General features: G+C 40.6%; 1 protein-coding gene across 1 annotated transcript in view; it reads left to right on the top strand.

Annotated features, from left to right (window-relative positions):
* SF3B2 (splicing factor 3b subunit 2) overlaps window positions 1-26,025 on the top strand; it is a 112,761-nt gene that overhangs the window by 26,742 nt on the left and 59,994 nt on the right. Inside the window, exons 3-7 of the mRNA XM_018567352.1 lie at window positions 17,070-17,117; window positions 20,991-21,116; window positions 21,205-21,259; window positions 21,352-21,446; window positions 21,857-21,959. Coding sequence (XP_018422854.1) covers window positions 17,070-17,117; window positions 20,991-21,116; window positions 21,205-21,259; window positions 21,352-21,446; window positions 21,857-21,959 — 427 coding nt within the window. The remainder of the gene's footprint in view (window positions 1-17,069; window positions 17,118-20,990; window positions 21,117-21,204; window positions 21,260-21,351; window positions 21,447-21,856; window positions 21,960-26,025) is intronic.

Raw genomic sequence — 26,025 nt, 5'->3', positions numbered from 1 at the left:
TTATTTGTGTTGCTTTCCCTAATCCTCTAATCTACCTTCCTCCCTCCCTATATAGTTTGTGTTCCTATTCTTCATAAACCTAAATAATCCCCAAAATCTAAATTCGTTGACAACCTTATGTGTGCCTATCCTTATCCATTTTACCCTTTTAACTTCCGCCAATATAAACCTTCTTTTCCCCTCCAGAAGACATTCTTCCTTCCTTATTATCTTATCACTCATACAGGTCAAAAAATCTGGGTAAATATTTTATATACTTATATTTATACAGAGATCATAACTGTGCCACTTAGCCATATTTTTCATTACCCATCTATGGATACATAATTTCTTCCCGTCTATATCCCCTTCTTACTACTTTATCCTTCTCTAACACCTTTTATAAATTCCTCTGTCTGTCTGTATATTACCCATTTTCCCCATATCTTATAACTATCCTTTTTGTCTATATCCTTTGCACTTCCTCCATATATCTTATTTCTTCACTATGTTATACCAATTCTCTAATGTAGGTGGTGCCGTTGTTTTCCATCTCCGCGACATGCTAACTCTAGCTGCGACCAGTACAAATCTTATAATATCACTTTTTATCTTTTTTAGAGATCCAGGTATCAACGATAATATAGCCATTAAGGGGTCTTTTTCAATGTTTTGTGCCTCTATAGAGTTGTATATTTCAAATACTGACTCCCAAAACGGCTGCAATCTAGGACAACTCCACCAAATATGCATGTAGGTCCCCTCCTCTAGAATACATCTCCAACATCTATCGGACACTTCTGGATTTATATGTTTAATACCTTCTGGGCACTTGTACCATCTAGATATTATTTAATTTTTTTTCTTGATGAAATGAAGATATAACAGAGCTATGTGTCATATTGAATATTCTTCCCCATTCCTTGTCCGGTATTTCTCTCCTCATATCTTGTTCCAATCTTTTCATGTACTTAGTGTGTCCCTTGTCTTCCTCTTCCCTCAACATGCCATATACCACTGATAGAGTATGAGTGATAGGTGTTTCTGATGTGCATAATTTCTCAAATGGCGTAAATGTCCTATTAAGGGTTTTATATGCCCTAAGGTGTCTAATATAATTTGATAACTGTACTGCCTCCATCCATAACTTCCCATTAGTTTGTCTCTCTGGTCTTAATTCCATTTTCAATTCCTCTCTACCTGGTTCTAACACTCGCCACATCTGTATATGGGAAGTACTTTCCGTATCTAATAAGGAGACTGCTCTTTGTTTTAATCTTATCAGTACTTTTGCACTGATTCTAGGGGTTTTATTTGCCCATACGAATTTCATTGCCACCGACTTTGTTTCAGAAGAAGGAATCCGGTAATAAAATGGGAATTGCCTGGAGTCTATATAGAATCTTGGGCAGGATGTCCATTTTTAGGACATTTACACTGCCTATCCTTCTTAGACGTAGACTATTCCATGTAAGGAATTGAGCAAAAAATGTATCCAATCCCTAAAATTAATGGCATATAGTGTATTATATTATGGTCTTTAGGAATATTAACACACAGGTATACAATATATAATTGGGCTGCCATCTGAATGGGTAACTTTCCTTTATACTTGATTGTACTTTGTCAATTAAGGATATATTTAAGAATTCAGATTTAGATATATTTATATGGAAGTTACTCAAGTCACTGTATTCCTTCAGCTCTTTAAGAATATTAGGGAATGATGTTATTGGAGAAGTTATAAAAAAGAGTAGGTGGTCTGCATACAGTGCTATTTTATATTGTGTTAATGTGGGCATTCCTTTAATCGAAGGCTTCTTCTTAATAGTAGCCGCTAATTGTTCCATCACTATAACGTATAGTAAAGGTGATAGGGGGCATCCCTGATGGCTGCCATTGAATATTGGGAAGGAGGCGGACAAGTCCCCATTAACCCTGACCCTTGCATTTGGATGTGTATATAATGCCATCACCTTGGATATTAATATCTCTCCCACCCCTGCTTGCAAGAGAGACTCTCTAAGGAATATCCAGTTTACTCTGTCAAATGCTTTTTCAGCATCGATTGACAAAAGGCAAAGTGGTGTATTTCTCCTTTGTGCTAATTCTATTAAATTGATAACCCTAGTAGTGCTATCTCTAGCCTCCCGTCCCTGAACAAATCCAGTTTGATCTAGATGTATAATTTTGTGCAATAACTTTTTTAGCCTATTGGCCAGTACTTTTGCTTATATTGTCAGGTCTATATAAGGGAGATTGGACGAAAATGGCCACATTCTGATAAATCTTTCCTTGGTTTTGGAAGCACAGATATACACTGAGTGGTCATATTATTATGACCATCCCATCAGTACTTCGTTGGGCCGCCTCGTGACTCCACGAGATGTTGAAAGGTGATGCGAGGAATCTGACACTGAACTGTTGCCCTTCTGTTGTCTTGTACCAGTCTTGCCACTCTCCGTTCTGCCCTAACATTGACTAGTTGCTGACGGCCGCAGTTCACACGTTCAGACTAGGGCTGCAGCTAACGATTATTTTCAAAATCGATTAGTTGGCCGATTATTAAGTTCGATTAATCGGTTAATCAGATTTAAAAAAAAAAAAAAGGCTCCAGTGATGGACTACTAGTTTGTATTGAGATTGTAGTCCATCACGGGAGCAAGCTTGGAGCGGTGGAAGTAAAAAAAAGTGTGGTGTGGAATATAGTACATTATACAGCGGCGCAATGCAAAATACCAGCAGCTTTAGAGGAATACAACAAATCGCAGCAATAGTACAATATAGTGTACTATTGCTGGGATTTGTAGTCCTCTGTAGCTGGCGTTATTCTGCATTGCGCTGTATAATTATTGCTGGGATTTGTAGTCCTCTATAGCTGGTGGTATTCTCCATTGCGCTGTATAATAATTATACGGCGCAATGCAGAATACCACTGACCAGTTATACAGGAACTACAAATCCCAGGCTGGTGTCTCTCCTCCCAGACCGCTCAACCGCCTATCACAGTCCGGCAGAGCGGTGTGGGGGTGGAGACAGGCCGCACTGTCACAGGAGGCGGAGCTCTCCTGCCGCACCGCTCGCTCAGCCTCCTGTGACAGCGTGTCAGAGGAGAGCAAGTGCAAACACTCAGTGATCGCCGAGTGTTTGTAAATAATTGAGGACATTGTATGTGTACTGTATCCCCAATTATGAATGAATGGGAGTGATCTACATCACCTCCTGTTCATTCATAGTTGTAGTTATAGTAAACACACAATGTTCTCATGTTATGAATGCGCAGGGACACTTAGTATAGAGGATTCCTGTTCTCAATCTCTTTTTCTATTTTAAAAGGGAAATAGGGGTCTGTTTAGACCCCTAATATTTCCCCAAAAGTATTAAATAAAAATATTTAATAAAAAATGAATTAACAAAAATAAATAAACTTTTTTTTTTAAAAGTTTATAAAAATAAATAAAAATACAATGCCATTATAGAACGTAGAATAAAACATAGATAAACTTAAATGTTCTATTCTTAGTTCTATAATGGCATTGTACTACTTTCAGCTTCATAACATATCACAGCTTCATAACATATCAGCTAGGGAACTACAAGTCCCAGCATGCCCTCATTGCCCCTGTACAACAACCAGATATTGCCGTTCCCTGGGTGATGTGTGTATGTGGGGGGGTTTTGTACAGGGACAATGATTGCATGCTTGGATTTGTAGTTCCCTAGCGGATATGTGTGTGGGTGAGGGGGTACAGTTCTAGGGGTCCTGACTTACTTTCAAATCGGGCGCCCTCGGTTGTCGGCGGGATAGCGGCGAGTGAGGGAGCTCACGGCAGCGGCGTGCGCGGCTTCAGTGACCTGTGCGGTGGGCGTGGCTTCAGCGTCCTGGGCGCGCGGGCGCAGCGTGTGACGTACGTGCGGCTCAGGCCATGTGTGAAGCCCTGAACAGGCTAATCAATCAATAGCCGATGAATCGACGATCTAAAACGTCAACAACGTTTTCGATCGTCGATTTTAATCGGCTTAATCGATTAACTGTTGCAGCTCTAGTTCAGACCCAGATTTTCGGCTGACAGTCCAGTCTTTAAACACTTTAACAACAGCTGCTCCTGAACATTTAACGAAGCTGCTAGAGGGCCAGACCATTATAAATAGGGAAGCAGGTTGTTTACCACGACAGTAGAAGTGATTGTTTTCTGAAGATATGGGTAAACAACGCGATTTAACAGCCTTTGAACGCTGGAGGATTGTTGGCGCTCTGAGCCATGGAGCGTGTATCGGCAAAACAGCAGAATTCGTTAAATGTTCAAGAGCAGCTGTTGTTAAAGTGCTTAAAGATTGGACTGTCAGCCGAAAATCTGGGTCTGAACGTGCGAATTGTGGCCGTCAGCGACTAGACAATCTTAGGGCAGAACGGAGAGTGGCAAGACTGGTACAAGACAACAGAAGGGCAACAGTGCAGTGTCAGATTCCTCGCATCACCTTTCAACATCTCGTGGAGTCACAAGGCTGCCCAACGAAGTACTGATGGGGTGGTCATAATAATCTGGCCACTCAGTGTATTCTCCCAACATATATACCTTTTTGTTGTATTCTTGCTTGTAGGACATTTTCCTTTACCTCCTACACAACCGAGCAAGATAACCCTATTAAAAGGGGGCTATTTTTTTGTTATAAGGGCCGAATGGCTGAACGCCAAACACTCGTCCCTCCACAACCCAATACCTTTTTATTTTATTTCATATTTAGGCCTTAAACTCTAGATTTCATTATAGTTTATATATTCATTGTATTTATATCACCCGATTTCCTCCCCTCTCCTCTCTTCTCCCATAATAGGTCTCATATTCCAGGAAAACAAAATATAGCTGTGCATGTAGAAACTAATACCCCTAACTTCTTATAACAGTATTAATCCCCCCAATTATTTTCATCCGATTTTTCTTTTCCTTCACTTGTACTCTCCACGGGTTTTTACTACTGTCCATCCTTTCTTCTGATATTCTTCAGTCTTATTTAAGTCAATTGGCCAGTCTGTCAATTGTATTGGGGGTAATTCTAGGATGTCCAAGAAGCCTGGTAGATGGTCTATCACCCTAAATATTGCTGTTCTTCCGTTTTCTGTTTGCTATCAGCTGAAAAGGGAATCCCCATCTTCAAGGCCCTTCGGAGCATTAGTGTTTGTCATGAGAGATCAGGAAAAATGGTTACAACATATCAGTCATATGATACTGATTTCTTAGTTCTAGCAGCTGATTAAAATGACGTATTTTTCAGTGTAATAGTGTAGACGACATATAACATCTCCTAGGCCTTGCAGGATCTCCTCTAAGGTAGCCGGGTACTCTGTATGCCCCATCAATAATTTCACATTCCGGGCTTTTATCCGTTATATCATTCAATATTGCCTTTGTTGTTAAAAGGTTATGTGTCTCTATTGTCTCTGGCATTCCTCGTAGCCTTATGTTATTGCGTCTACTCCTATTTTCAATGTCGTCTTTTTTTAATATATCGTATCCTGGAGCAGGGAAGAGTGATTCTTGATAACTTGCTGTTGTGTATCCACCCTGGAGGCGCATATATCCAAGCTTTCCTCCAATCCATTCACTCGTTCTCCTATATTTATGATATCAGATTTTAATGTTTTTATCTCTATGTTGCAATCTTCCAATCTGGCAATATAACCCTCCATATCTTCTTTATTTGGGAGAGATCGCAAACACTCTCCTATATCCTGTTTTCCTCTCTCTTGTTCTCTCGTTCTTGCAAGCAAACAGTCTTAGGGCTATCTGTACTCTGTCCCAGTCCCCTTTGTGCTTCCACTATCCCCCTAGGCGACATTCTGGCATGTGTATGTGCATATAAGTCATTTTCTTGCATCGACCTTTCCTGTACAATATCATATCCCCTACTATTCATAGTGGCAGGGGAGACAGGTGTCCCCATCTTTATGCCCCCCTCTAATAACAGTCTCGGTCGGGTACCTGTAAAATAGGTTCCGATTCTTGATGTGGAGCTCCTGTTCCTTAGTGCTGTCTGTGACCGCGTCGGCGGTGCTGGTGCAGGCTGCTGCGTCTCTACCACCCATGCCCCCCGATCCGCGAGTTTGAGTTGTCTGAGGCAGCCTGAGGTTATCAGTTGTCTGCTGATGCCTGGGGAGAGGAGTCGGGGAGATCAGGGGACCCAGCAGAGAGAAGAGACGGAGCAGTGCAGAGAGACGGGTCCGGCCGTTGCTGTGGCGGGCTTGTGTGCGGGTTCGTGACCTGGCGTCCTACGTCATCAGCGCGTCACTTCCCCACCACTTAGTAAGTTGATACCATCCCCTGTAGCTTAATTTGTGCTGACGGGGTGGTGTATAGTGCCTGCAGTGTGCTCAGAAAGAGGGGGCCAAAACCCCAGCTTTCTAGCAACAGAAAAAGATAGTGCCAAGACTGAGTCAAAGGCCTTCTGCAAGTCAATGGACAGCAACAAAGTGGCAATGTCAATTGCCTGTCTGATTTGATCAGGGCCTTGCCTACCCACAATGAGTCCCACCTAATCTTTATGAATGTAGGAGGGTGGGAAGGGGCTCAATCTATTAGCAAGAATTTTAGTTAGGAGTTTTAAATCATTTATCAAGAAAATTGCTCTATAATGGGAATTTTCCCCTGGGTTCTTGTTGGTTTTGTGAATTACCGTAAGATATGCTCTATGTCTGAGTGTAAGGGTCCCCCCTGTCTCAGTTCATTAAAGAACTTCTCCAAATGAGGCACCAGAACATCCGAAATTTTTTTATAGTAAGAGGCTGGCAGTCCATCCGGACCAGGGGCAGACGACAATTTTGCCTGCTTGATGGCCTTTTAATTTCAAGTGCCGAAATAGGTTCTTCCATGAACATTGGAGATAGGGAGGGAAGGTGAACCTCATTTAGAAACAATCTCAACAAATCCGAAGAGGCAGGAGTATTGCCGTGATAAAGCTTGGTACAAAACGTGTGAAACTCCCAAAGAACTGTGTGCGGATGTAAAGAGTATGCACCAGGTACATCAGATTTTAGGGAATGAATAGACTCTCTAGGTTTAGGGGACAGTTTAGTAGCTAAAAGGGTGCCAAGTTTATCCTTATGTACGTAAAATGTATTAGCTGACCATCGAATGCTTTTCTCCGCTTTCATGGTCAATAGTAAATTCACTTCTAATCGAGTCTTATCTAGAGATTTCAAGAGGTCCAGTGACAGGGTTTGTTTATGGGCCCGAGACAAGTGTTGAAGTTCCATGTCCAGTTAATTTATGCGTCGGGTCGCATTTTTTATTTCTGGCGGACAATTCAATGAAACATCCATGAATAGTTGCCTTATGGGCCGCCTACACCATGGTAGGGGACATATCAGGAGTTGCATTGATAGCAAAGTAAGATTCCAAATGTGATTTGAGTTCACCCTGCATTGCTGCATCACATAAAAGTGATTCATTCAAGCTCCAGCAAAAAGATTGAGCAGTATGTGAAACCGTATTGAGTCCCATCAACACCAGGGAGTGGTCAGACCATGCTAACAGACCCTAATGTTGGAGGATGCAACCAGGGACACAAGAGAAGCGGAGACTAAGAAGTGATCTATCCTAGCATAACTTTGATGTGCTTGAGAAAAGTGCGTATAATCTTTCACTGTGGGGTTCATTTCCCTCCAAATGTCTATTAAGGAGTGAGAATACAGTAATTTCACCAGTTAAGTCCTGGCTTTCTGGGGGCCTCTAGACCTATAGGCTCCAGTTCTAGTCCTATCTAAACTACTGTCCAGAGCAAGATTAGAATCTCCCGCACAGATCACCATCACCTGAAATATTTTGTTGTGTTTAGATCCTTGTGTAGTTCTGGGTCTAGCCTTTTCACTATTAAATAACAATTTGAGCTCTCGCAACCTCTGATAACTGTGGAGTAGAAGATGCATTCCAAGATCGCATTATACATCTCCTAGCTGCCAGTAGGCAGATGTGCATCCAGTCCGAGTCTTTGCGTTCAGAATGGGGGACTTCATTCAGAGAGTCATGCGGTACACTAAACAAGAACAGCATGGGAGACATTGGCGGTGACCATAAAACAATGGTGTTGATTCCCAGAACTCGGTTATAGATGGACAAAGCCAGAACCAGTGAGCTAATGAAGGGTGTAGGTGGCCACACTTGGGGCACTGCCAGACGAGTTGTTGCGGAAATGGTCCCGCTGGCATGAAGTATGGTACATATGCCCTATGCAGTATTTTGAACTGGGTCTCCTTCCATGTCTCATTTGTAACAAGTCCCCTGATCTTGTTATAGCAGTGCAAAAGGTGATCTACGATATTAGGTTCTGGAAAGTCTTGAGACCATTCCTTCACATTTGAGGCTGAGAGTGGCAGAGATGTAGCTTGGGGTATAGTTCCGAAATAGAGTATTGACCAGTTTTCAACAGTGTCCAAAAATGTGAGTGAAAAAAGTCTTGGGGTTCCTAGATACTCCTTTCCACGTTTCCGATATTTGAAAGAAATGCTTAAAATGGGAGAGCGGAAAACCCAAGTTATAAGGTAGGACTTGAAATGGGATTGGATCATAGGAGTCATCAGTAAACATTTTTCTCTGCAGCGCTGCAGCTAGCTTCTCATGAGTCTTCCCCCATGTGAGCAGCCCGAGATAACGTGGGAGAGGGGCTTTTTTTTGTCTGGGCTGGATTAGTGTGTCTGCTATCTTACTCCCTTGTGGTGTACGAGTGTCCTCACTGGATCGTGACTGGGACTGCGAACGCTGCTTCGTCCTGGTCAGGAAACTATCCATCAGCGGTCCCGGAGCTGCGGTATTGCTGGTAACTGTGACGGAAGGGTGCCTTAGCCGATTTTATAGAAGAGAGTAGCAGTCTCCGCAGGAGCACTGTCTCCCTGCTGCCGATCACATAGGCACCGGAACCATAAGCACTTTTCAGTCTGTGATACTACACCTTTCAATCCTCCTAGGGGAACCAGCCTCCTCTTTACCACCTCTCCAACGCTCTCCAGATACAGTTGTATATCCAAACTTTGTTTTTTCTCTCTCGCTTCTGAGATGGGATATAAGGCTCAAAGCAATGGATTAAAAATCTTTCATAGTGTAGTATATTTTTTTGAAAACCGCATTTATTAAAAATAGAAAACTTACAAGCCCAGCAGAAAATCCTCCAACGCCAATATCGCGTTTTGTCGGCACACTCCGCCTAACCTTGACACATTTCGTTACATCCTCTAAGAAAACCTTAGGGTGATTTTAACTAATCATAATATGAGTATTAAATAATATCTGTATTTATCAACACCCACTTCTTACTGCTCGAGAGGGGTAGGTCAGCTAAGAAACGCACACCATAAACTGTAGGTTTAAAAGAATATATTGTCAGAGGAATTTAAACATACACAGCTTATTATTAACGAAAAGATTACAGTAATACCAAAAACACCAAATCATATTAAAGAGTACTACCACAGGAACACTAGCCCGGGAATAGCAAACCAGCAATGTTAAAATAACAATACTAAAGCCGAGAAGACACCAATCCAACACTTCTACAACATATTAAATATGATAAGCTGGTTGGCATAACTTGTCAATTGAATGTATGGCTATTACGCATCCTGTAAGATTTACATAGGTTCTGGACTGTGGTTCCCAAAATGGCCTCCTCTCAGGTGGGCCTCTCTCCAAAATGGCTTTCTCTCCTCTGATGGCCTCCTCTCAGCTGGGCCTCTCTCTCTCCAAAATGGCTTCCTTCTCTAATGGCCTTTTATTCTAACTAAGCCAATTCACTATTATTAGAAACCTCTGATTGGTCCACAAAACCTAATCAGAGCTATCTCACAATAGTGATTGGATGGCAGCTAAAGTCCCCTTTTGATCTAATAACACCTAGGTTGCCCATAACCTGTCTGGCTCCATTTTGTCTGAAGAGTATATATGCATATTATCTTGTGTTAATTTCCTAAGCCAATGGATACTCCCAAAATACCACTTGGTGTAAAACCAGTTATACATTTTAACATATCAAGGTGCCCATTGATCTCGGAGACAACACCTCACCTACACCAAAGGGTTGAGATCTGCATGGCATATTAGCATGCTAAAGTACTAGTTCCTTTTTATTTACACTAGTCTCAAACACCTAATTTACAATTCTATTCACATCTGGGTGCACACATGTATACTTTTGGCCAATCGTTTTTCTTCCAATCTACCCATCATATATTATTATTAAATAGGTAAATTTATGTTTATTTGGGCCATGGAATTTCTTACAGTCCGACTTTTTCAAAAGGGAATAGCGTGTATACTGACAATCACTTAGTTACTGGTATTTAACCAACACCTCCTTGTTATACTAATTTCCACCACCGAGTATCTCCACATGTATCCTATAGGTGTACTCTGGTCAGGAAATAGCAATTCCTTTCCCACATCCTAACTCCAACTGGTACATACAGAAAAGCTCAGCAAATCCATTCCCCCACTACAAGCGCATTGAGGAATCCCTGCTTTATGCTACAGCTCAGACTTGTTTTTTTGTTGATCAGAGGTTCTGAGTCTGTATAATTCTCATCTTCTTGCCGGAATGGGACTACACCAAAACTCTGCCCTAATGTTTTTTTCGGCATTGTACTGGGTTTAGGTATTAGTATAACGTTGTATGTGTTGAAATGGTCATCTATAAGCCATTTACAAGCAGCAGCTGTCACCCATTCAAGTTTAATGATCAGGTGACAATGGCCACATTTGAATGCCAGCACAACGCCTGTAATTGTATGTGATCCGATTACATGCAGTTGATTAGGAATCAATCACTCTCCCTGGACATACGATCGATGTGTTCAGGGATAGTGATGGATTCCTAACATACACGATATCCTATCACATACGATAACATAAGTAGTGCTGGCGTTCAAATGCGGCCGCTGTCACCCAGTCATTAACTTGAATGGGTGACAGCTGCTTCTTTCTAAATGGCTGATTAGAGATTCCTGACTGGAGGTAATCCAAGTTCCAGACGCAGGAATCCCTAATCGCACCTAAAATATAGGTGTGAATGGAGCGTTATGGTTCATTATTCAATCGCCTACCATGTGTGAGTTAAGATGGACTTTTATTCCCAGTAAATGAGGCAGCTACTTGGAGATTGCTCCTTATTTGCTGTATTGTTCGATTAATATCTACAACACAGGTGGGGTTTTTTTTTTTGCTCAGGCATGGCATTAAAGTGTGTTGATGCAGCCACAATGGTCTTTATGGTTAAAGAATCATCGTCTAGTCATGTAGTTATGGATCTCAGTATTTGTAATATTTCCAAAGTTTATCCCTTGTACATCTGTAACTATTATCTGCGGCATAATCGATTTTAAGGCTACATCCACACTGCTTTTATATGCGTTTAAAATGTTTTTCTAAATTCGTATGCATCTAATGATTTCCAATATATTCACACATTGCGTTTAGCTGCGTTTAGCAAAACAGAAGTCATGTGCGTCTCTGAATCAGTTTTACCTTCTAATTGCACCAAAACACATGTAAATACAAGATGTTTGCTGAAATCTCATTGGCTACTTCAATGGACAAAGGACAGATGCATCTAAATGCATGTGTGTAAACACACGTCATTTTAGGCATCACACCATGTCCAGACCAGAACTGCCCAACTGCAAATACGGTGCGTTTGTGATGCGTTTTTGACACATTCCAGTGCTTTTTTGGGGGCTGGGGGAGAGTAATTATGCAGATTAATCTCTGAGGTCACATCCTGCTCCATGTCATAGCTCTTCCTCTTGTTTGTGTGAGCTCGTAAGGAGACATGTTTGATTTGTATGCAGGCATGTTCTTTGATGGCTGTGGCAATCCTGAAACAATGTGCTACAGAGCTACATCAAAAGAGCAGTATACATGCAATCAGTGTGCAGCTACATCAAAAGAGCAGTATGCATGCAATCATAATACATAAAGTGTTTGTACTCGTGACAGTGCTCCTTTTCGGCTTTTCTGATTCGTATAAAATTTGGACGCAATTGAGCACCATTTTTCAGTCCTCCTTGTATTGCTTTTGTACTCGGGGTGACTCGGGTTGTATAGTTCAAGGAACCTTTTCTTTTTTTTTTTTTTTCCATTCTGTCGCGTTCCAGTGCAGAGAAAATGTGACATGCAATATTTATTTTTCTGCACTGGGGTGAACAGAGCCCAGAAATCACATACAAATGCATTGATATGCATTTTTGCTGCAGAAGAAAAACGTAACGTACCGGATCTGATACAGACATGATGTGAATGGGCCCTGAATGTAGCCTTACTGCTCAGGCTGCAAGTTTACTTATTTGTGTACTGTCCCGACAGACACAACTTTAGGGTGTTATTCACTTAAGAGCCGAAGGATGTAGCCGAATGTTTAGGTCTAGTAGGAACTTTAAGGGGAACACCAACGCCCCCCAAAAAAAGAAAAATGCGGGGTCCCCCTAAAATTCTATTAATCCGAGCAGTTTCCTGGCAGAGCAGGAAAGGGGAGGAGGAGGCTCGCTCCCGGCTGCAGAAGTCCCTGCTCCCGAACGCTGTGAGGGAGAAAGTGCGGGCGCATGCGCAATCCATCGGAGGGGAGAGGAGAGCAACACTGAAACTGAATGGATGCAACCGGGAGCGTGCACATCGGACAGACACCATGGGACTTGTATATATTATACAAGTGGAAGGAAGAAGCTGTTCAAATCGAGAGGCATTACAATGCCTCTTGATTCGAACAGCTTCTTCCTTCCACTTGTTTCCCCACAGTCCCTCCAGCACTGGTGACGGTCTCTGATCCAGCGCAGCCTTCTCGTGTCCCACAGAGTCTGTCCAGCATGCGTTCTCCCGGCTGCATCCATTCAGTTTCAGTGTTGCTCTCCTCCTCTCCCCCTGCTGATCTGGACTGCGCATGCACACACCCACACTTCCTCCTTCACAGCTTTCGGGAGGCGGGAGTGAGTGGCACTGACACGGATAAGTTCTTTTGTATTTGCCAACTTTTTTATTTATTATTATTGTTGTTGGGGCATACATCTACAGCTTACTAGCAGGAGATATATGCCAGAATAAAATAGACTTTAACACTACTTTAAGTATGTCTTGTGCATTCTATGCATCGTTCTTTGCAGCCTATTTATTTTTCAATACTTAACCCTTTACATGGTGTTGTGCTCATGCACTTTTGGGATATTCATTTTGTACCACAAGGTTTAGTCTCTTGATTAACTTCCTGTGTTTATAGACGTGTCAGTCTACATTGTAAAACGGATTTGCATTTATTTATTGCATTTATTTATTTTTTTGTGGTTGCAATGTATCACTTTTTGCAGCCTTTTTATATTGCAAAACCTAACCCTTTTAGATGTCTAGTGTTGGATTAATGCACTCTTTTGGTGTTCATCTGCTAGCACACCATTGATTTTACATGAATTCCCACAATATTGTTCTGGTAGTTATGTTGCATTAGTGAGCTAAGACTTTTGTATTATGGGCTTACAGTACATCCTTTTATGGCAGCTAGTTTATTTTGTTGCACTAGGTCCTTTTTATATGTCATGTGGTGGTCTTCTATAATGTTAATGACATTGACATGACAAGTTTTGTACCCTAGCACTTCTGGTAGCATTAATCCTGTACCACAAAGTTTAAATCTTCCATGGAAAGTCTATAATGTTGCAGAATTTATGGCTTTTATGTAGTATCTTTGTCCTTGCACTACAGCACATATTTTGGTACAGTAGGATAATCAGTTGATATACATGTCACAGGTCACTTATGCTATAATTCCTGTACATGGCCTTTTTTTGTATTGGGAGTATTTGTACTATATGCACAGATTGATACTGCCACTGCTGATTAGTACTAGCACACTAGATGTATTTGTAGACTTAATGCTCATCAGTAACACTATAGTCCTCTTCATCTACAAGTGCTGGTTTGAGACCAATTCCTAAAGTACCGTATTTGCCGGCGTATAAGGCAACTGGGCGTATAAGACGACCCCCCTAATTTTTCTGTTAAAACATAGGTTTTGGGCTATACTCGTCGTATAAGACTAATACAGCCCAAAATATTTAAATACACCCACTAACCTCCTTGGCGGTATTCCAGAGTGTGGCTCGGGGTTAATTTTCAGTACCATAAGCGGTAACCCCGAGCCACACTGGGGATTACAGCGTAGCGTCTCTTACCCTTGTCCACGATCCCCGCTGTGTCCTCCGCCTTCCGGGTTCCGTCCCTTGCGAGCGTCCGCGTCGCGGAATCCTTAAAAGTAAGAAGAAAACCCCGAAAAAATAAATAAAACAGACCGCCATGGAGTCTAATCTGTCAGCCCGCTGGATGTGCGGTAATACTGTATGTACGGTAGCTTTGTCTACATACAGTATACGGCGCTGAGCCAATCACGGCGAGCGATGTACACAACCTCTGTCAATCCGAGCAGGCTTTGTATTCATTCATGGAATACATTGCTCGCCGTGATTGGATCAGCGCGGTAAACTGTAGCCGAAGCTACCGCACCTACAGTATTACCGCACATCCAGTGGGCTGACAAAGGGAGAGAAGGGGCATGTCGGACCAGGTCGGTTGCTAAATGTTCACTAAATATGGTATCCGCAGGATTGTATACCCGGTCTATAAGACGACCCCCGATTTTCGGGGGATGTTTTTAAGTCTAAAAAGTCGTCTTATACGCCGGCAAATGCGTTATTTTAGTATGGCCTACTTTTCCCACAGTACAGTAGTTATATTCGCGGTATGCCTAGCATCCTACCTATTTGGTCTTTTAGCTGCTGCTGTTGTACGGTGACTTGAGTTGATAGCTGCACTATCATGACACTGGAGTGTTGTAGTGGGGTCGGTGGCTATTCCTACACAAAGGGAGGGAGCTAAGGTCCTCAACTATAGTCCTCAATATCTCCACTGTAGCAAAGATCTTTGACCGTACTTTCAATCTCTGGTGAGACTGTTTTCACGTCATTAAGGTGCAAGAATTGTGCATAATCCATATATGCAGAATTTGCTCTTGTCAGTTTCTATTAACAAATCCAGTTTGTTGGTGCAATAAATTCCCTCATTGCCCTTTTACTGTGAGCCGCACAGGCTATTGGTGTGTGTGTCCATAGTTGTCCAGAACCTCGCTAGCCTTGGGTCTTTTTTGTTTGTATATTTTCTTTTTTAACTTAATACAATGTTAATCAGAGGCCGTTTAGTTTTTCTTATTTTGCACTGACGTTTCCTGTAGTCGGTCTCATGCTTTTGTTTTCATATTTCTGAGAGGTTCATATGCCTGGTCTGTAATTTCCAGGTTCAGCCTGGAGGAAGGAGAATATCTGGGCTTTTTGTCCCTTCTAAAGTCTAGTTAGTTCTCGCTAACCATCTCTTGAAAAACCAATTTGGTCAATCAAAGTAAAGGTGCCCATACACCTGCCGATTAACCTACGATAATCACGGGTGATCCCGTGATCGTACGATAATTGGCAGGTGTATGGAAGGCGTGCAACCGTTTCTACGGTCGTGCGTCTTTTGTCTTCAGAGCACGCTGGAAAACCTGCCAAAAATCGTAAGATTTTCAGCGGGTTAGTGGCGTGCTCGGAAGACAAATGCCGAACGGGCCGGTGTGCGCAAGCGCACACTGCCCGCTCTGCATTGGAATCATCGGAAGCCCTCTCCTCAGCGGGGAGGGCTTGCAATGATCGCAAGTACGATCTGCCTGTCCAAGATGGGCAGATCGTACAAGATTTTAATTACTTTACAACCATCGCACAACGAAAGTCGTGTGATGGTTGTAATGTGTATGGGCACCTTTTAGACTTACTGGTAACTCTATTTCCAGGACAGCAAGATGATTCCCGCCCTTGAGATTTGTATTTTTGTTTTCTGTTGTATTTGTTTTACTTCAGATTTGGTCCTTCGATTCATGTATCAAACTGACCGGTTCGGCAGAAGGACTTCATTTTAAGATTTGGTGATGTGTTTCTGGTTTCTGTGGGAGGAGGTGCCCTCTCTCATATGTTCTGTCCTGGAAAGACTTGGAAAATTTTAAATTAAATCTAACCGTTGTTTTATACACATTCATCAAAATGTTTTTAACGAATTGGATCCTATTCAGGTTCTCTACATTTTAGTTTAGATATAGTGAATTATACAATCAGAATGCAATACTTAGTAAATTGTGCATCTAAATTGTACCGAGTGATTTTCTCAATGTGTGAAACAGCCACTTAAAGTGGACCTTTACCCCCTTTCACTAAACATCACATCAGCATGCTGATTTAAGAACCTATTACATTCATAAGTTAAACAAACATGTTTTTCATTTACTTAAGAATAGTTTATCCACTTCCTGGTCCACTTTGGTACAAATGATGTGATGTGCTCGTGTTGCATCCTGGGAAAATTACATCAGCAGTGCATTGGTGGGAAATCTCATCTGTAATCTCATGAGATCTCAGGGAAAGGCATTTTCCTCCCCTAAGATGATGTGCATATTCACATGTGCCAGATGTCCAGTAAGTGAAGGGAAATATTTTAATCTGCCCTTAGTAAAAATGGCCACTGTTAGAAGACTGGGGAAGAAAAGAGAAACAAGATATGTAAAGAATAAAAAGCCTTCAATTATCTGTTTGTAGATTGTCATTACTAAACATTTCTAAAGGTGCCTTTGTTATTTTAAAGATAATAAAATTCTTGTGAATGCATTGGGTCTTTTATTGTGTTTTCTGTGCAATTGTGTTTAAACCTAGTATAATCTGATTGAAAGGTGTGGTACAACATGGCATAGAGGTATTGTTGCTTCGCTGTTTTTTTAGTTGCTTTCCCTTCCTGTGCCTGTTCTTAGTTGGGCACAGCTACTTTTATAAAAAATGTATTTAGAATGGAAAGACACTCCATTTTCTATCCATATGGCTGCATCTGTATGCTCATGTTAGAAGGCATATGTTTGCACATACGTATTTTATCTACTTGAGATAAATACTTATAGATATGCTATATCCATTAAAGCAAAATCTTTACCCAAATTTAATATTATATTCTCTTCTCTACTTCTATTTTATAAACTTCTTCTTTTTTTTTTTTTTATAGGCCCATGAGGAGGGCGATATGTCCTCCACAGCTGCTAGACTTGCTCAGGTGAGGATGTACAGATTTCTGAAGTGCACACGTCTGTATTCTTCTCATTCTTTGTTTTTTTTTTAGGTGGCCAAAGGACACCTATTGCTTTTGTTCGGATAATTTTTATTTTATTTTTTATTCCGCTGCTTTTTTTCAAATGCCTGTAATAAGTGCATTGCTGGTCAAAAACTCATTTACTCAAACTATTATTTGCACTCGGCAGAGCTTATTGCAATACAAAGGTCATAGGTCACATGATGTGTCAGCCATCTTGTTTTTGGTTGTATTTTTGCGAACTATTCAGAAATCTGCATCTCCAGAAACGCTAAAGCTACAGATGTACAACTTGCTGTGTGAGGTTATGCTGTGCTCTGTTGTCTCATTCATTATTACTCTATTGGTCACATGGTTTGGCAGCCATTTTGGATTGTGCAATATTCTGCAAACAACTTAAACTCTGAAACCATTTATCAGAATAACCCAAAACTTTGCACATATGTCCAGGGGGACCTCTTCTACCACAGTTGTAAAAATAGACCTAGTTCCAAAATCGATATGGCCGCTGCAAACCAATGCCTGTAATAAGCGCACTGTTACTCAGAAACTCATGCAACTTGGCCCAATGGTAGAGCTCCATGCTATGCTTAATCTTTTGCAACATAAAGGTCAGGTCACATTGCCTGGCAGCCATCTTGTTTTTGGTGATTATATTCCGCTCCATATTCAAACATTTGTTTCACAAAAACTATTAAATCTACAGATCTTCTCATGTACTATAACCGGCTCTAAAGTTTGGCCACCTTTATTGCTGCTTGCAGCTATATTTAGGTGGCCAAGCAACGAAGTTGCAAAGGATTAGCTATTGTTTTTCTTAAGATTATTATTATTATTATTATGCTGCTTTTTCAAATGCCTGTAATAAGTGCACTGTTAGTCAAAAACATATGAAACTTTGCACAATGGTAGAGCCCTATGCTCTGCAGAGCTTATTACAACATAAAGGTCCTAGCCATCCAAACCAAACCATCTTGGTTTTTGCAACAATTTTTGTATTGTATTGTATTAAGCACACTGTTAATCAAAAGCTCTTGTAACTTGGCCCAATGGTAGAGCTCTATGCTATGCCTAATCTTTTGTATCATAAAGGTCATAGGTCATATTCCCTGGCAGCCATCTTGTTTTAGGTGACAATATTCTGCTCCATATTCAAGCATCTGTTTCCCAGAAACTATTAAAGCTACAGATGTACAAATTGTGTAAAGTTATGCTGTGATCTACACTCAGAACTGATCATGTCAAGTTCATTGACCACATAGTTCAGCCGCCATATTGAATTGTTCAAAATCCCACAAATATTCCTATTTTGATGCTCCTTTTTCAAATGCTAATTATAATAACATATAATCGTTATTTAAAACTCCTGAAATTTGGCACAATGGTAGAGAACTCTGATGTGGTTTTTCCTAGGCAACATAAAGGTCATAGGTCACAGGTCACATCATGATGTAGCCATCTTGGTTTTAGCAAACTTATTTTAGATAACATTCAAACATGTGTTTTTTCATAACTGCTAAAGCTACAGATATACAAATCGATATGTGAATATATGCTGAGCTTTCCAGTCATATATGTTCATTACAAGTCATTTGACCACATGGTTTGACGGCCATATTGGATTGTGCAATATACTTCAAACCACTTCATCTCTGAAACCATTTATCGTAATAATTCAAAACTTTGCTTATATGTTCAGGGCTACCTTTTCTACCACGGTTGTAAAAGTTGTAGTTCCAATCCCAAAATCAATATGGCCGCCATAAGCCAATCACTTTTAACATTGTGGAAAATTGCATAAACGTGTATTTATAGAACTATTGAAGTTTGTTAAACATATAACTCAACAACATAACTGCCAAATACAATATGTCTTCCAAATGTCACCCAAGGTAAAACTAAAGCCAGTTTTTAGTTTTAAATAGTAAGGGAGAGTTATAACCCCTGTCAGCTTTTTTCCCCCCATCTGTGTCCCATTGGAAACATTTCCATTCACTTCCTGTGAGATAGCCACAACAGGAAGTGAGAGGAAACCCCCCTCAAGTGAGGAAAATGCCTAGTGAGCAGCCAGCTCACCAGAACTAGTGTCCCCACTGGACGATTCTCATTTTATTCCTGTTCTGATAACCCCCAATTTGGGGTGTTCCACTTTCAGTGATAATGGTCACTAGGACAAATAGGGTTATTCTCCCTAACAGGGATATGGACAGCAATAGAATTGTAACAGAGGCTCTAATCCCTCTCTCTTTTATAAAAAAAAAAAAGTGTTTGCTTCTGCTGCTCTTTAACCACCTCCCATCCATGGCCATTCCTGAACGACTGGACGGGAGTCTTGTAACCGCGGCAGGGCGTCTTAAGACGTCCTGCCCCTCCCCCCGCTCGTGTGCGGCACTCAGCGCGCACACGAGTGGGGAACTGTTAGCAATGTAAACAGCCAACGATCTCAGTGGAGATCAGTACACTTTTGATCTCTTCTCGGTCCCAGAATGCAGGAAGTGATGTATATTACACCACTTCCTACATTCAGTGTCCCTCTCCGGTACAGAACACTGGGGAGAAGCTGGTGAAGCAGATCTCTGCTCCATCAGCTTCTCTGGGGGTCCCTAGGTGACATTAGGGGTCTTGGAGACTCCTGATGTCTGCATAAAGAGGACCTTTCATCTGAATTGGCTATCACCATAGAGGATTTCTTGGTCCCCTATGTGATGGCAATAAAGTTAAGTGTAAAAAAAAATAAGTTGTATAAAATGTAAAATAACACTAAAATGTTTTTAAAGTCGCCAACGTGCGAAAGTGAGGATGCAGCCTATTGTGTTTGGTTTTGTGACCCTGTCTTTTATATTTTTTCCAAAAAATTGGGGTGATAATAAATGTTTCATAACATTTGATAGGGAAACAGGTTTTTAAAAAAAATAAAATTTAGGGTACTTTTTTTGTTCTATAGTGGTGATTAAATACCAGCAAAAGAAAGCCCTATCTGTCCCCAAAAAAATCTAATAAAATTAATTTCAGTACATCATTGCATGACTGAATAAATGTCAAAGTACCACAGCGCTGAATACTGAAAAATGGCCTGGCCAGGAAGGGGGTGTAACACCCTGGTCTTCAAGTGGTTAAAGTGACATTAAACCTCAGATTTGTTAACATAAACCAATACTGTAATGTGTGCCTTACTGTATTCTATGGTTGTTTCCCTTCTCTTTGCTGCTCTTCCTTTTTTAAATCCTCATGTCTTATGCTTGGGGAGAACTTCCCTTTTGCAGCTGAGTGCCTCTTCCTGTAGTGCTGGCTCAGGTTGCAAACCTACACACAGACACCATGTATCCATTTCAGAGACAAGGCAGTCTGCTGCAAAACAGAAGTTCTGCCCAGCATGAGAACAGATACAGATTTAAAAGGAAGAGCAGCAAAGAGAAGGGAAACAACCATGGATTACAGTAAGGCACACATTACAGTATTGTTTTATGTTAAAAAATCTGAGGGTTTAATGTCACTTTAAGTTCATTTTTTGCAAGTACAGTCAAGATACCTGTTGTTCTTGCCAGAATTGTAGTGTTCTGGTAACTTGCACAGAACTGATATCTCAAGCATTATCAGTTTTCCCAGCTATTTTCTGTGAACTACAGAACACATCTTCCTTTGTGATGGTGATGAGCAGAAGTGGTGGAGTTTGTAGTCCAAATCAGGAGAGCAGCCTAGGGTGATTAATGCTGCTCTTTCATAGATACAGCGCAGCTAGCGAAAATTTAGATGAGTGAGTTTAGATACTTTTGGTTGTCAATGTTACTGGATCTTCACTAATGTTCTTCCTCTTATGCAATATGGTTTGGTTCATAGATGGCTGGAATGCCACTTTCTACTTTGCCAGCTCCTCCTCCACCGCCCCCCAACCTTGGAATGGCTTTCCCATTAGGCATGAATTCAGAAGGAAGTAAACCGACACACACAGACTCTCTCCCAAAGGTTTGAGATATTCTTCGGCTGGAAATTCTTTGTACGAGACCTATATTTGTTTTTATTGTTCTAGTACATCCTAATCTTCTCTTTTTAGGCAACACTCATTGATCAAGATTCTCTGACTGCAAGAACCCTTCTTCTTTCTAGAGGTAGTAATAGATACAAATGTTGAGTGTTCACTTTTCTGTCCACATCTCTGCAGATAACCCTGTTATTTTTTTTTCCCTTTTTTTATTTTCAGGTAATCTTCCTATTGGAACCACCATTCCACCTCTGATACCTTCAATTGCTCGACAGAGAATCCCCAGTCAGTCCCCTGGAGAAGAATCGAGAGAAGTAGGTTTTTTCCAACATCTGACCAATTGGCATTGTAGATGTCTGTGCTTTCTGATAAACTGAAATATGGGTCACTATGGGGCCTGAGACAACAGGATTTGGGCTTGTGTCAATGGTCATCTTTTTAAAATCTGCTTAAGGTGCTTCTGAGATCGTTCTGAATTAAATAGGTTCATCTGACCTGCAGTTGACTGCCTCCTCCCCTGCATTTGACCTGCTTCAAGGGGATTCAGATTCCCCTAAATTTGTATGGGAATGCAAAACCTATCTGATGCAAACAGAAGCTCATTGACACAGGCTCGTAGACCAGTGCTTCAAAAAGGATTTTTAAAAACTTGTGTGTCTTTTGATATTGTTCCCAGCTTGTTTCTTTATAGTTTTGTATTTTATTTAGTATTGTTGTCTTATAGACGGAAGACTCTTCTGTAGGCCCGAAGATTCCTCAAGTCCTTGAGAAAATCCTGCAGCTTAAGGAGATCAGGCAAGAGGAGATGAATGTGACGGTTACCACAGGTAACTTTCATGGAGCTGATATACAAATTGTTACAATTTTTCATTTACCGTAGTTAGTGTGAACTGCCTTCTGTTCTGTTGAATAAAACTTGTCTGTTACTTTATGCAGTATAATAGTGCGTTCTATCTGTATTTCCACTTTTGCAGTCAAATTTTTGAAAACCCCACTATATGTATGTTCACATTCCCACAGCATACCTAACAACAAATTTAATAAAAAATATGTCTTACCTAGCAGATTGTTTTTGGAGCAGATCTTTGAAATTCTTTCAAGAAGATTGAAATCAGCCCAAAGTGTCTGTCCCCAGACAAAAACTGGGAATATACTAGGGGGAATTTATCAAATCTGGAGCAGCTTTGCATGGTAACCAATCGGCTTTTCTTTTATTTTCAAATCTAAACTGAAGAGTAAAGCCGATTGGTTGCCATGCACAGCTGCTCCAGATTTTGTCTGCTCCAGTTTTGATAAATTCCTCTCACTGTATATCATAAAAAGTGCTTTCCACTACAGTGTTTCATCAGAAATTTCAATTAAAGTGTATCCAAAAATATTATAAATAGATAATCCCTAAAAAAAAATGTCAAACGTAACAAGTTATAATCAATAAATATATCTTCATAAGTGTAGTAAGGTGACGATATTACATTAAAAAGAAAAGTGAATAACTATCCAATCTTAAAGTTCCATATAAATAAGTGTTCACTTAAAGTGATAAAAAGTCCAACCAGACGCGTTTCTTCATCCAGGATGTTTTCAAAGGACGGCAGACCACGCTGAAACTATGATGCATTATCTTTATATACTATTGTCCATCATTACAACTAGTGGGGTGTGCCAATTTCATTCCACCAGTAGTTGTCTCCATAGTTCAACAATAATGATAAGGCTGCAGTATAAAACATTCATTACATTTCTCTATAAAGTAACAATAATACTTGGAAGAATTTTTAAAAACTCTGGATGAGAATGATTATGGCTTATCTTTTACTAAAAATATTAGCAAGAACAATATCCACTTTTTAGAACATGACATCTTTCTAGAGGGAAACATATATTTTAAAACAGACAAAAATGGTTACATCCCTATAGGCAGTTGCCACCACGCTAATTGAAAAAAATGCCATCCCAAAAGGGTAATTTTATACGAGTTAAATGTAACTGCAATAAATCAGAAGATTATATGGCACAATCTGAAATATTACAGGACAGATTTCTAGAAAAAGGTTATGACTCTAATAAGATTTGTAATGTGAGAGGAGAGATATCGAAACTAAATGGAGAACAATTAATATCCCAATAAAAAACATTAATGACTCATTCCGTGTTTCTTTTATTACAGATTACTCAGTACAACATAAAGAGATGGAGCATATTTTTTTTTTTTTTAAACAGTAAAACATAAAACTAAAAAAAAAAAGATAAGATTTTGGGCTCCCTGCATCCTACTAAACCTAAAATTATCTATCTATAAACCTGGGGGACAAAAAATGTTTTGGAACCACCTAAACGCAATTTCACTTTGTTTGCAGAAGTAAGGCTTTTACCCCTGTATATGCTGTATTGGCTGTTGACTACAGGGACAAGAGGGAAAATAGAACAATTTAAATCAAATACTAATAATAAAATATGTAAAATTAAGAATTTCATTTCCTGTAACAGTCAGTATGTTACCTTCTGGAGTGTCCTTGTGGACAGCAATACACTGGAAGGACCATTAGATTAAAAAAAAAAAGAGGATTGAGGAACATATAAATATAAAAAATGGCTTTGATAAGCATTGCCTTTCGAGGCATTTCAAACTCTTTCACAACAAAGATCCTAGAGGTCTAAAAATCATAGGTATTGTTAAAATAGGTAGGCATTAGAGGGGTTCTAATTTAACCACTTGCCGTCCGCCAGTTGTGAAAAAACGGACGGACATCAGACTCGCATGGGCGGGTTGCCATAACTAGACGGCTTTTTTCTTTTCTGCAGAAAAAACCCGTCCGTTGTGAGGAGCCGTTACCGGCTGTTTGACATACAAACGCTTGTATGTTATTGCTGCACGTGCCCCCTCTTCGGGTCCTGCCGCCCCCCTCCTGCACCCTCACCTTCAATCCCGGGATCCACAACCCCATCTGCGGCCCGGAACCGGCTCGGGAGGGTGTCAGGAGGTAAGATGGGAGGGAGACAGCATCTTCCTCCTTGCTGATCTCCCTCCGTACTGTGAATGCGGAAGTGATGTGTATTGCATCACTTCCGCATTCACCTGTCAGTCATCTGGCTGCCATAGCCAGAGAGAAGAAGCAGATCCTGTCAGTGTGCCTTTGCTATTATATAGGGGGATTGTTATCATTAAGTGTAAAAAAATAAGTCATAAAAAAAGCAAAAAAAACCACAAAAATTCCCCACCCCCACGTTTACGCACATCTAAACGTAAATACGTGTCAGATGCGCCAGTGCAATGACAATTGCGCTACACATGTTACATATCACTCGCATATCTATCACCTCAATCACTGATCACAATAAACTGATGAGCGGTAAAAGCTTTTAATGCGTCGCCTATGGCCAATTTTGGGTATTTTAGTTTTTAGAGGTTTCGCGGGTGCGCGCAAATTTTGAGGCTTGGCATGTTTGGTGTCTTTTTACCCGTCTAGGTAATGTGTTCGCTCACCTCAGTAGATCGGGAGGTGAGCGAACACATACCGGCGTTCGCTCACCTCTCGATCCTGTCACGGCTCTCTGCTGTGACGGGGGAGAAGCAGGATTCCCCCCTCCCGCTCCGATCCGCCAGCGCTGACTGGTGGATTGGATGGTGGAGGGGCGGGTACAGCTGGCTCTGCCTCTAGATAGGCAGAGCCAGCTGTCAGTCACGCAGCTGGGCGGATCCTGGCACAATTGTCGGGATCCGCTTCAGCTGCGGCGTCTCAGTATACCGCGAGCAGCAGCTCGCAGTATACTGCGGCATCTCAGTATACCGCGAGCTGTAGCCTAGGGTGACAGGAGCACGCTAGTTTGTGTCCTCCCGTTACCCTAAGGAGAACTATGGGGAAAAGACTTAACCCCATAGTTCTCCTTTAATGTAACAATATTTTTTATATTTTATTATATTACAGCATTTGATTGATATTTTATAAGATTAAAATGATTCTGTAATTGCTTTTACTTCAAATAGTATTGTTACTTTGTAGAGAAATGTAACAAATGTTTTATACTACAGTCTTATCCATTATTGAACTGTAGAGACATCTACTGGTGGTATGAAATGACTACAACCACTAGTTGTAATGATGGGACAATAGTATATATGGACTTATTTTTAAAAGATTGGGGGAAAAAATTTAATTTTCGGTTTTGGCCTGACAAATTTTTTAGTTTCGGGTTCCATCTCAAAATTCAATTTCGGTGCATCCCTAGTATTAAGGCACTATTGCTGTGTAGAGCACTGGTTGGACTCTATCACTGTAATTGAACAATTATTTATATGGAATTTTAAGATTGGATATTTGTTCACTTTATGTAATATTGTCACCTTTACTACACTTATGAAGAGATATTTATTGAATATTATAACTGGTTACGTTTGAAATAATTTTTAGGGATTATCTAACCATTTATTTCTAATAATATTTTTGGATGCACTTTAAATTTCTCATTATTGAGACACTGTAGTCAAAATCATTTTCGTGTATTGGTAGCGCTGTGCACTTTTTATAATATATATTTGATATTGCACTTTGTAGTACTGCAGCTTCCTGCACCCATACTAGGTTCAGTCACCCGTAACGCGGAAAAATATTTATAAAAACTGGGAATAGACTGAGCTTTCTCTCCGGTGACATACAATGCTTTTAATGCTTTGCTCCTTAACCCTTTGTTAGGAAAGACAGAGTTCAAATCTGCTTTGCAACCTATAATCTACCAGCACAGTACAGACAGGGTTAATTAGAGCAAACATACTTTCCAAAAAGCCCCCTCAACATTACATAACTAGATAGGACTTTTAAACAACCAAAAAGAACTTTGGAAAAAGTCATTTGTTTCCCCCCCTCCCCCCCACACCCCTCCCCACCCCCACGTGTT

The sequence above is a fragment of the Nanorana parkeri genome, unplaced genomic scaffold, assembly GCF_000935625.1.
Source record: "Nanorana parkeri isolate BGI_ZX_2015 unplaced genomic scaffold, ASM93562v1 scaffold1034, whole genome shotgun sequence".
NCBI lineage: Eukaryota > Metazoa > Chordata > Amphibia > Anura > Dicroglossidae > Nanorana > Nanorana parkeri.
Note: the sequence above shows the minus strand (reverse complement) of the source record. Positions and strands in the feature narration are given on the sequence as shown.